A 12,993-nucleotide genomic window follows, 5' to 3' on the forward strand; every position below is an offset into this window, starting at 1 on the left:
TCTTCACAGCACTCCAGTGAAAAGAAAATGTTCAAGGCAAGCAAATCTCCCCTCCCAGCAGAGGACTTGTTGCATTTGAAAGGCTGTTTATATCAGTATTGGGCAAGTTCATTTTCTGAGACTTAAATGTCCTCTTGACACGGTTTAACTATACAACTGATTGTGCAAAAGTCTAAAATTAGTTCTTACTACATGTATATACATACTAAAGCTCACTAATCAGAGATCCTGGGACATCAGATAGACTGAAGTACTTACATGGACAAAAGTAGATCTCTGTTACAATTTTAATAGCTACAATGGTTTGAAGGAAATAGTCTTGCAAATACTATTTGACTTATTCTATAGACAGAGGAGAAGTTTTTTGTTGTATTTGCCATAAAAGCTACAGAACATTTGCCAAAACACAGACCAAGGTTATCTAGCTAAGAAAAAAGCTTAGGAGGAAGCATCTCTCTTCATATGGTCAAAGTATATGAAGCCATGAAGCCACACAAAACAATGCTTCTTTAAAGTTCATAAAATCAGTATAATTTGACAGTCAATAAGCTCTTGCCAAGACAGAATCACTACTGGTTTAAACCAACACTCTCATTTACTAGAGAATTGATGAGATAAACAGAAGCAAGTTCCTCACATTTTTCATATCTAAGTCTCACATGAGCTTGTGAAAGTTCACCTGAGTACTGAAACAATCTGTGTAACTGCTCTCCAATACGAGGGGAGCATTTCATAAGTCTGCTTGCAACTTTTGAGACTGAGATGCTCCACACTAATAATGGCAATTGGCTACTACCAGCCTCCAGGATGGTCAAGGTTGGAGCTGGTAAGAATACTTCTCTTTCCTTTTAATGAGATTTATTACACGAGAAACAACTTTTTACCATACAACACCAGATATGTTATTCAGATTCAGCACAGAGAGAGAATCCCCACATGATCCCCTGGAGAAAAACATGAATGTAACCCACTCAGCAGGAACACAGCTACTCAGCATTCAAGACACTCGCTTCTGACACATACACAGTACAAATGGCAGCACTGGACTTTACAGAGGCTCCAAGTCAGTTATTTACCTCCACCAGCCATTCATCTTGCATCAATCTGCTGCAGCATTTGTTAGCAATTATTAAATAGGACAAACAGAAACCTGACTATAAGACAAAGAGAAAAGTTTCTACTTCTTACAATTCTTGAAATAGAGCCCCAGGAGCGGTCTTCATACTTGGCTGCCACATCCGTGCTCTGGGTCTTGTACACCCACAGCCCCAGTCACAGGTAAGGCAATGCCAAGGGGACACTTCCAGGATAACCAGATCCATGAGCTGTGTACATCTCTCTCTGACTTCTCACCTTTTCTACAATCTTTCTCACCTGGATAAGGAAGGCAAAAGATACCTTTCCCCCACTGAAATGAAAACATTTTCCTTTTTCAGTTAAAGCGTGCTATAAAAAGACCCAGCAGCACTGGAGTCTGACATTCATCCTCATTTAAACTGAAATCTCTAAACAACATATACTTTAGATATTAGTAAAATAAAAACCTACCAGCAAAACAAAATGCAACTAAATGGCAAAAAATCCTTATTATTCAAACTCCAGTAACTTTTATAAAGCAGAAATACAAGTGTCACATGTTGTTACAGTTTATAAACTCAAAAACTATACAGATTGAAAGACCACTGAAATAATCTTAAATGACATTCAGAATTCTGCCAACACTATGTTTTTGCTGCAGAAATCCTAGGTTCATGCTCTTCAAGGTGGATTTCAAATGCTAAGGAGCAAATAGTACTAACTCAATTGGATAGTGAACTGTTTGCTGTGTCAAAGCTTTTTGCCAAACACATATATATAATTTTTCTTTTTGCTATATGGATAATCAACCCCAGATGGCAATTTACATAGGCCAACCATAAAGGAATCCATGCACTGCTGGTGCTCTCAGCCTCAATCAGAGCAAGCATGGGCATTTGAGAATGTCACTGTTTATTTTTAATTGCTGTGTCCCTCCTTTGTGCAGGTTCAAGCGGTCAAAGATGTCGAAGTCCATTAGTAGAACTGGAAGGTGATGCCACTTCATTTGGTGAGAGGGGTCTTCAAATTTAAAAAAAAGCAGCTAGTCTGTAACGTCCCTAAATGTACCAGCTGTCAATCTCAGTTACCATTGGGTCAGGGCAAAAAAAGGTCAGAGAGAGTCATAAACCACAATGTGTTGTGAAATGTGCTTCCTCTGTTACCTTGTACGCCTGAGAAAGGTTTGACCTTTAATAGGTATCCTAACCTAGCTCTGCATGATGCTGGCAGGGGTAAGTACAACACACAGCTCAAACTTACAAACATTGCTTCCTTTTACTGTGCCTTGGTTTCCATACCTGTGCAACATGAAGGTGAATGTCCACAAGTTGCTAGTGCCAAAATACAAAACTCTGCCCACTGCTATTATCATCCTGAGGCATGCACACGTCTTCTATTTCACACACAGCAGTGGAAGGTTTAATTCATTAACAGCAACTGGAAAAATAACTAAAACTTTGAGGGAAGTTGTTAATGCCGTAAGAGCCAGGTTATCTGGCTTGTCTTTGCAAATGACCTGTTCATCTGCTAAGTTGTGTGTCACTTCAGTGACTACTCTCCCAGTCACCTGGGAAGAAAGCCCATTAAAAAAGTCACACAAAGTCTCTTCCACGGCTGGAAAACACAAAAAGTCTATTTCCACTTTTAAACACCAATTCACAAGTTATTTTCTATATTTTTGTCATTTCTTCCTTCATATGGATTCTCAAAACACAGATTTAGTTCTAAACACATTTCTTCAAAACATTCTTGGACTACAGATGAAAAGCAGAATAGTCATTTCCAGATATAATCTAGTGATGCATTCTTTCTTTGCAAGAAATAATTACTCTGCCCTGTCTCCCCCATCTCCTGGAGCACAAAATGACAGGAAGTTTGGCAAATGCTATGCCAAAAAGAAAGCAGTGAACTCACTATGAAAGGCCCTATTTGGGCAAGAGCCATCTCCCACTCCTTGCGCTCCTAAATACTTGGCCCTCTTTGGACCCCAAGCACAGGCAGGCCCAGGACTGAGAACAGGACAACAACAAAGGAAAGAACAGTGCAAAGCAGAAACCAGGAGAGGTTGAAGCTAGAGATACAATCCCAGCAAGCATATTCCATGCAGAAATTGAAAGCATGGCTCCCAAAATGGGCTGCATGCTGTAAATAAGAATATGTGCAGTGAGGAACTCCATTGGGGAAGCAGAAATGTTAGAGTGCATATGGTACAAATCACTTCTACGCAAAGGACAATAGGATATAAACTAGGTGGCCACAGGTATCACTGAAGAGGCTGGCCAGAAAGAAATTGTCCAGTATCAGCCAAATACCTCAGGTGAAATCAGAATGCCTCATGTAGTCCTTCACTTATCCAAACAGTACAGTGAAAAATGAGAAAACAGCATATTCACTCAATGAAATAGTAAAATCCTTATAGTAAAATGACTTGAAGATAATACTGACAGCACCAAAAGAGTCCCATCCAGGCTTGTTAGGCCAGAACTTGCCTGCTCACAGAATGTAATCAGCTTGGTCCACTTTTAAGTAGCAGCTGCAAAATACTCTTCACATCTTAATTCATTTTGGGCAATTAATAATACTAAGGGAGAAATCAAAGCAGTGATAATCAGCACCTGTGAAATAGATTTCACATGTTCCAAGCATAAAGTCACTTTGTTTTCTTTTAAAGGATGAATATATTTTAAGGAAATTCAATGGTAACAACAGTTGAGCAGTTCAAAGGCCATTGGAAGGTCTCTTTGACTTTCTACAGGCTCTCTGAAGAGCCCAATAGCAGCAAGCCACCTACTGCATCCCAGCAGTTCTCTCAGAACATGCTGACACAAATTAAAGCTTCAGCAAACAAAGAGAATGTGCATCAAGCATTTCAACACCCTCTTGTCATTTCCTTTGCTTTCAGACATTTCTGGAAGCCTACTTACATGGATTATTTTGCAAACCTTCTCACTGCAGCATATCTCAAATGAAAGTAACCTTCCTCAAACCTTGTTCACTCCTTGGGTGCATCCTATCTTGGAAACATGCACACTTTGCTTCTCTGAATTTGAAAGCCTAACATGCTAATCTATATCAGTCTTCTCTTCAGCCAACAAAATTATTGAGCAGGTAACTTTACTGACTGCCTTATTTAAAAATCACTATGCCTCTTACTGTTATAAACTGAGTTATAATTGAGTACAAAAATAAAAATTTAAAATAATTGAGTAATTTCAGACTGGATGAGAACACTCTCTTCTTTGTTGAGTGTCTCTGTCTATCAGGAAAACCACGAGGAATGAAAATGAGAGACTCACCTTCAGGGCAGGAATCTCCACATTGTCACCAAGGCTAACAGAGCCAGAAAGAATAGTCCCTGTCATCACTGTGCCTTGACCCTTGATAGAGAAACAGTGGTCAACTGCCATAAGGAAGTGTCCTGAGGGGTCTCTTGATGGCAGGTAAGCCTGAGACTTCAAGACCTGAAAAAAAGATAAAAGCAACACCATGCCTGGGTGAAAAGTCATGACAGCAACACAGCAGAAGGCAGGCAAGCAGATGATTGATTGAACAAGCCTGCAATTTTACTGATTTCGGGTATCTCCCAATGAGCTTAGAACTCACCAATGTCAAATTAACTGTGTGTGCCATGGGGGAGCTGCACACTTAGCAGCAGGAACAGTTCGATTTTCTGCCTTAGAAAGATTTGGTGCTGCACATTTAGCTTGGTTAGCACAACCTCAATGGCAATAAAGTTGCTGCCAAATTCAATATAAACTCTGCAGCAAAGCAAAGAGAAAAAAAACTGTACATGTGTCATCTCCCTGTCTTTCCTCCCTCTCTCAAAAGTACAATTTTAGAGTGTTTTGCTACTTCAGCTTTTTTGGATTTTGTGAAAATGAATTTATGTACCAATACTAGTGCCCCATAAAGCCCATCTCTGACTCCCTCCCAGAAGAACTGTAATACTGGGTTAAGTTTTCAAATTCAACTTCCCCTTCAAATTTTCATCAGTGCTTTTCAAAGGATCAATCCATTAAGAAAAACTACATAAGTGCCATTTTCTAGAGAAATTCTGAGTTTAGTGGTTTTCTTTTGTTGACAAATACTACATTCCTTAAAATATGTGATTAGACAAAAGATTTTAATTATAGAAAGGAAGTCATGTACTCAACAGCTTCAAAGGAACTGGTTCACTCCCGTCTCAAATCACTTTTGCTATCTCTCTCTATCACCTGTATATACACTTGGTATTGCCTTTAACATCTGTTTGTAAGGTCAAAAACTGCAGCCCAAGCCCAGGTGGTAATGGCAGAACAATGGAGAGTTTCTTAGGAAGGGCAGAAGGGATAATAGCTCCAAGTTCAATGGCAGGGCTCCCACAGCATTTGCCAGCTCATCTAATATTAGGTTTCAGTTGACAAAACAGCTGCAATGAGAGTATCCTTCAAAGGTTTTAACCCTGGAGAACATCCCAGTAAATCTAACAGGAACCAGATAAAGGCAGAAGTAAGCACTTGCATATCTGATCTCTAGAAACTGCTGGGGGCAGACTGGTCCTAGCTAAGCCTAGTCTAAGGCCACACTACATCCCATCCCCATGCCCATCCTGACTCACAGGAGCCTGGGAGGTGATGCAGCATTCAATGCTCAGCAGCCTTGTGGAATATCCTGCCTTCTTACAAGCCTGGCTGCCCAGGGCTAGGCATCCCTAGATTTTTGATGTCTGATGCTGCACCTTAACTTCAGCAATTTACAAATAGTTTAAAGCTGGCAGCATCCAAATCAGAATTTGACAAGTCTTCAAAGAATGATGCCTTTTTTTTTGGGACTCTTTTCTGCTGTCTTAAGTACAGTGGCATTCCTCCAGAGCAAAGAAGTTCCTCTCCCTAAGCTAATGACAGAAAGGATGACAAGTCTATTGCAAGCTACAAACTGCTCTCAGTTAACTCAGGTGTCCTTCCCTTCACAGTATAAACATAATGCCATATAACTAAGGGTTTTGAACATCTGAGAATGGATGCTTTCATGTTATTATGTTCTTCAGTGAGTACCTCAATTAGTTCAGAAATACCCTGTGGATTCTCAGATTCTGGGGCTTCTGGTCCACCAGGCTTTGCTGCAACAGCAACAATAGGACACCCAGAGAACCTGAAAGAGAGAAAGACTTTCACCATCAGACCACAGATCTCCTACACATGTCAATATAAAGAACTTCCAGACTCATCTGAAGGCTAGGAAACTCCCTAAAATGCCAACTCATCTGCTCTTCTCCCATTGTGACAGACAATTCCTTCCTGAATTACCAGCAGATCAGCACTACTGGACTACACTATGAAAGCTTCAGTTCTGTTGCACATTAGCTACTGATTCAATACTGTGAAAGTCAAATGCAAGATTCAGTTTATTTCAGAAGTAAACCTCTGTTGATACCCAGGCTTAATGCAGTGGTGTGCATCCAAAGTCACTTTACCTGGAGACTAGCACATTTTTAAGTGTCATGAAACAATAAAAATTCTAACTGTAAAGTCATAACCTTCAAAATGGGAGCCAAAAGCAAGATGCCTCATGATGCCTACCTGAGTCTGCAAGATCTCTAGACAACAGAAAGATCTAAATCTACTGAAATCAAAGTCTGCAAAACACACAAATCTCAAACATACAAAAGTTCAGAGAGGAGCAGTACAGCCAGCTGACCTCAGTTTACCTTTTATCCTACAATCAGTTTTATTCTTCAAGTCCTTAACTTACAGCAGATTTTCTTTTTTTTCTTTTTTTACAATTCAGTCAGCAGACTTAACTTTTGCTTCCAAAAATGCAATCTAGTGTTTTTTATTTCCTTTCTTCAAAAATTAGAATTAACCATATATAATATATATTAAAGTAACAGAATAGTAATCAGTAATTACACCAAAAAGTGACTGGTTCTCATAGGTACTCAATTCTTATGTAACAGATTCAGACCAAAATCAATTATTTTGGCCATCCTCTTGACACCCACCCCCCCCCCCCTACTGATTTTCTCACAAAAGGGAGCAAACTGGAGGGAGGAGATGGTGCTTTGCTAAATAAGAAATGTTAAGTTCTATAAAGGGATCTCACTCAGTGACCCAGCTGTAATCAGGCACATGAGGTATTTTCTTTGTTTACACGCCATAAGCCTGAGGCATCTAAGGACAAAGGGTAATAAAAACATGCACTGAAAATTCCTGTGATTAACCATAAAACTTTTGGAAATTTATTTTCATACAAGTATTTCAGAGCACCGTATTGCAATACACAGAAATTTATGTGTAACCAAATGCTTTACTCCTCTTCCCATAGACCAGAACAAACTGGAGTAATTGTATATAGCGCATTTGGAGGCACTTCTAAACATGATCCAACCTTACTGAAATTCTTCCTCCATCAAACCAAATTTCTCTCAGCAGAATTTAGATCCTGCTGGGCAAAGGGAGAAGCTGATGTGCAAAAGAATTTTTAAAAAATAGAAATTCCATTCATAGAGACAGTTTGCTTTTAGTTTTGGTATCCAATCACAGAAAACAGTTTTGATTAGGTAAATTCACAAGTATCAAACTACTCAAATATACAAGTTACCTTCCTCTGCCTTTTTTTTGCCTTCCATACAATTTCCTGACAACATTACAATAATTTTCCCAGCATTAGTGGCAACATCTACTCTACAACAGCAACAGTCTTCAGTTTTGCTGACTGCTGTGTAATTCCACATGCACATCTATGTATGCGAAAATATTTCAACAAGTAAACTATCTGAAAGAAAAACAAAACCCCATAATTGCCATTAGAGGCAACTGTCAAATGCTATCAGCATATATCCTGCTAATAAGAATAGTTTAGGAATACATTTGGAGATTCAAAGTCAAGTGGGAAAAAGGCTTTTGAGAAACTCCACATGCCCGAGATACAACAGGACAAGCACGTTGCAATCACACCCAGATCAGCAGTGCTTTCAAAGCACCATCAAGCACAGACTGCACATGCCAAAACTGAATTTTGATTCTTTCTCCTCTGTACTCTGAATCCTATTCCTTAAATTCTTCAACTCAAAATGTGACCAAATGGTTATATCCCCTTATATCCCAGAGCAAAGCAAAGATGTGCTGTAACCACATCCAACAGTTCTTCACCTGGATATTCTGGCTTTGTATTATCCTATCCAAAAGCCAAGCAGCTCTTTAAATCAAAAAGCTTAATTACCGGAAAATATTTCTCTACATGTGATACTTGCAGATGTGAATTTGGAACTGCATCTGAGTTTCTGTGAATCTTTTCACTCCCTTCTCATCATTTTTTGCTAGATGTGCCAGTATGTTTAGAAGCACATTGGAAGAGAAATGTTGGCATTTCTGCCAAAACAAATTTCGTGACAAGTTACCTGTTAGTATTACTGTTCACTTACTTGGTATTTTCCAAGGTCTTCTGCATTTTCTTAGTCATCTTCTCAATGGCACTCTGTCTCTTCCCCTCTGGAAGGAGATCTATTTTGTTCAGGACTACCACCATCTTCTGGCAGGCAATTTGCCCAATTACCAAGCACTCTGCTGACTGTGTCTGCATCCCTTTTGTCACATCTATCACAAGCATCATTAAATCGATAATCTGGGCACCTGGAGGAGAACTCACAGTCAGTATTGCCACAGCATAAAAAGATTAAGGATCATTTTCTCAAATAATTTCCATTTTAAATTGTCAACATATGTACAAATGCCCAGAAAGACAAAATACAAGTCAAAGTAAGCACTGAATTCTACAGCTCTTTTGAAATTAAGACCTTGGGAATTTAAGCTATTAAAGGCTATCACTGAGTCATAAGAACCAGGGAAGAATGTGATAATTCAAGTCTAAGGCTGTTATCACTGCATTAAAAAATACTAAGAAAATTAAGCTTGTAGCAACACAGGCATGACATTTGCCTCAATTAAAAATTATAATCTAAGCAGCCAAGCAAGAATCAAATACAGCCAAAGAAACACAAAGCAACACTGCAGGAAGCTGCACACTCAGAGCAACCCCAACAAGAGCCAACCAGGTACCCCACAAAAGCATCCACAAGCCTCAGTCCCTACCTGCTTCCCACCATTTTTCTTTCCAAGCCCAAAATTTCATAAAAGTGAAAACTGTGATCACCACCAGAGATAGGTTTATCCCAAGTCTAAAGAAACTCTTGCATCCCTCAATGCTAGAAAGAGGCAATTTAAAAGCTGCAGCGTATTGCCATTCACTCCCAATTCAGATCCAAATAACTTGAACAAGTAATTTCAAACACAAGAACACAGATCTGATTCCTAGATCTCTTCGTGGAAAGGTTCCTAAATTTTAGGCTGACATTACCTATCACACTTATGGATTATTTTTATTTTTCAAAGTATTGCTGCCATGAACCCTTAATCTTTTGATTGAAGCAACCTGAATTTCATGGATTTAAATTAGCTTTCAAGGAAGCTTTTGATGAACATTGAGCCTTCCACTAATTACATTCAGAATTTTCTTGTTTCATTTGAGGTAACTGAAATGCTCTGAATACCAAAACAGAAAAGTGTAACAGACTCGAGTATTGAGAAATTTTAAACATAAAGTAAGAAAAAAATTAAAGCTGAAGTACCAGAAAGTCATATGCCAAAAAGAGTACATTTTGAAAGATGACAAAAGCTAGAAATCATGCAAATTTCCAGTTCTCTAACTTAAGTACTTTTAATATTGGCCTTAAGATCAGAAGAACAAGAAATCAATACAACTGTTCCTTGTTCCTCCATGCTGTCCAGCCTTTCCCTTGCCTTTTTTTGCTTTTAAGGCTTTTACAATGGCTATGACAACAGCCCCCCTTGTTCCCAGTTCCCACGAACTCAGGATAGGAAACCATTCCGAGGTTGAAGTGCATGGGTGAATGAGTGGGTGGGAACTACAAAAAAAAATTATGGCTACAAATGACTATTTCAACCTACCAGACCTTTCATCTTGTAATAATGAATGTTAAGCCCTTCAGAGCACTAGTCGGATAATTATGATATTTCCAGTGCTCCTGCAGAATTTTCAATCATTTCAAATATCTCTACCTGACAAAGCAAATACGGGCTTTATATCTTCAAAAGCTGTTTGCATTTTTATTGTTTCAGGAATTGTATTGATTTAGACCTTGCTTAAATTTCAACACAAACATCATCAAGTCTGTACAAAAGGCTCAGACTTCATACACCACCCAAGTGCAGACTTAAAGGTCAGAAACCAAGGGAAACAAATGGCATGAAAATAGTTTGAGTGGGACAAAGCACTTACCAGAATGGATCCATTTTTGTGAATGCATACACCAGGGCTGTTTTAAACCTAATATACATATTTAGTGTTACACTGCTCTACACAGTTGACATCCTCAAAAGGAATGGGAATAAATAGTAGAAACTAAGCCACCAAGTCCAATTCTTTACTAATACTATAAAAAGGACATTCTGGTAACACAACAATGCTGCAGCTTGAGCCTTACCAAACATTACTGTGACTACTAAAGCACAGTGATCCTCATGCTCCAGAATTAAGCCAAAGCCACCAGATCCAAACCTGACCTTGAAAAGGGCAGCTGATAAGATGCATTACATACAGTGTGGTATCTTTACCTCCAAAAGAACACAAAATCTGCACCGAATATGTAGTTTCAGTTAAAGGAGTCACTTTACCTTGAAACTCGAAATCAATTGCTTCACATTAAATTGTTATGCAACAAATGCTTGCAATTGCTGTATTTAGGAATCTGTTAGCAGCACTTTAAAAGAGCCATAAAGATCATCAACCCAGTTGCTAGAAGGTCAAGAATGTCTGCCTTGGGGCATTGCCTCATCTTCATAGAAGATACACAAAGAGAAGTAACTATAGATTCCATGGAGAAACTCCAGAAACACCAGAAGACATACCATGACAATCCAGACAAAAAATACTTCCAAGTCAAGGAAAGCAGCAGCACACACATGTTCACAAACACTGCCAGCACAATTACTGTGCCTCCTCTCAGTGTACTGATGGCCACAGCTCCTAAGAGATGGCACAAGATGGGACAGGAGGCATGGCAGGCAGAGCTGGCACACAAGCAGGGTGGGAAGCTGCTGCCCTTCACAGGAGTTGTGGAGCCAAGGCAAGAAACGCAACAGCACTGACAGAAATACTTGAACTGCGTTCTCACCGAGACAGGAGGATGTTTTGTAATGGTTTGTATGTGTCATGTGTCTATTCGTGCATATCAAGGCAGGAGTGCTCAGGTTTACAGGACCCTTGAGTAACAAGGCCAAAAAATAATGCTAAAACTTAGTTTCTCAACTTTCCTTTTTGAGCTGTTTAATAAACCATCTTTGACATTTCACCTTCTTCTCAATCCCCCATCTTCTCCTACATAGTTTTACATTTTCGTTTATTCTAGAACACATTTCTTTCATTGCCCATCAGCCATACAAAAAGTTCATTAAATACTGAAACAAAAACATCTAGAGAAGTGCCCAAGCATTCACCAATGTCACATTTCAAATTAGGAAAGTTGGCAAGATGATTAAACTATAAACCTCTCCCATCTCTCCTCATTCAATACATTTTCTCCTCATAACATATAAATGGTTAATAGCAGACTTAGAATATGTTTAACTTCAAATTTGCTGCCTAAATAACCTCTAGTAAACAATCAGCTCACTATCGTATCAGAGTTCAGTCAACAAACTGAACAATACTTCTGAATAATTTTCTGCAGCAGAGTAAGATTTAACAAGGAACAGTGAAGCAAGGATGGACTATATCAGTATTCTCATTAATACAACCTCACTTGGAAAGATTTTTCAATTGGGACATAAGATTGCAGATATACTCTGTGGACACTCAAAATCAGCAACAAGAATAAAAAAAAAGGTGAAAATATTACTCACACCTGCACTATTAGACAACAAAATGTCAGCCATGGGGTCTTGCGCAAAACGGAACAGAAAGAACAGAGAACTGAACGTCTCAAAAAAGGAGACAGAATATGGTCATACACAGTTAAGAATAGTAATAGGGAAGAGATTATGGACTATTTGAACATTCCTCAAACCTTCAGAGCAAGAAAAAGGCTTGAAATTATTTGAACAAAGCAGAGAGACACACAAAGGACAGGTCTGCATACAAGGAAGCACAGCAATCAAAAACATTTTATCTGCACTGAAGCAGATCACATAGAATCAATAAAAAAAGTTAAACTAAGATACTCAAATTATTTTTTCTACAGAGAAAACAGGGGTGTAACCTTTTATTTGCCACTTCATCTATGAAAGACATGTTCAATAACAGTGAAAACATAAATCCTGACGTGTGACTTCTCACTTTGCTTGAATGTGAAAGATCAATTATTGGAGTACCCTTTCTGTGATGACACACAGCTCAGATGAAGCCCTGTAAAAAGCAAATGAAATAAACAAGTTGTCATCAGAAAACACAAGGAGGTGGAGAAAGATGGGAATTATACTTCAAAGATAAGCAGCTAAACCACAGCAAAAATAAAGTAGATAGTCTGAGTGAAGAAAAGCAAACAAGAAAGATAAAACATGAACTGAGAGATTCTGGATGACAGCCAGATACAGGAAAAACACAAGACCAGCAGCACAGCATCACAAAGATGGCAAGTGCCAGCTAAACCTGGAGGCAGCAGCACTCATTTGTATCACAAAAGTGACAGGGAACACAAAACTCAGAAAATAAGAAAAATATCTTCACAGACAAGATAAAGAAAAGGTCCAGTTACTGCTTTGAACACACAACCCATGCTAGCGCCTGAATTTTGAAGAGTATCTGATTATATAAAGTCATCAAGGAAGTAATTTATTACTCTTTACTCGGGAGATTAGTTGAATCACAGATGTCAGAGATTATGACGTGTTTCCAAAGAGCAGAAGGCAGCAACTCAAGCTT

At 38.8% G+C, this 12,993-nt stretch overlaps 1 protein-coding gene across 7 annotated transcripts in view; it reads right to left on the minus strand.

Annotated features, from left to right (window-relative positions):
• The window catches only part of EEFSEC (eukaryotic elongation factor, selenocysteine-tRNA specific), a 126,354-nt gene that overhangs the window by 80,089 nt on the left and 33,272 nt on the right, over positions 1–12,993 (minus strand). For all 7 annotated transcript variants that reach the window (XM_068201934.1, XM_068201936.1, XM_068201929.1 and 4 more), the window contains exons 2-4: positions 8,480–8,687; positions 6,111–6,207; positions 4,374–4,538 (exon numbers count right to left, since the gene is read on the minus strand). In XM_068201934.1, coding sequence (XP_068058035.1) covers positions 4,374–4,538; positions 6,111–6,207; positions 8,480–8,667 — 450 coding nt within the window. In that variant the 5' untranslated portion in view covers positions 8,668–8,687. The remainder of the gene's footprint in view (positions 1–4,373; positions 4,539–6,110; positions 6,208–8,479; positions 8,688–12,993) is intronic.

Source organism: Anomalospiza imberbis, chromosome 11, assembly GCF_031753505.1.
Source record: "Anomalospiza imberbis isolate Cuckoo-Finch-1a 21T00152 chromosome 11, ASM3175350v1, whole genome shotgun sequence".
In the NCBI taxonomy this organism is placed as follows: domain Eukaryota; kingdom Metazoa; phylum Chordata; class Aves; order Passeriformes; family Viduidae; genus Anomalospiza; species Anomalospiza imberbis.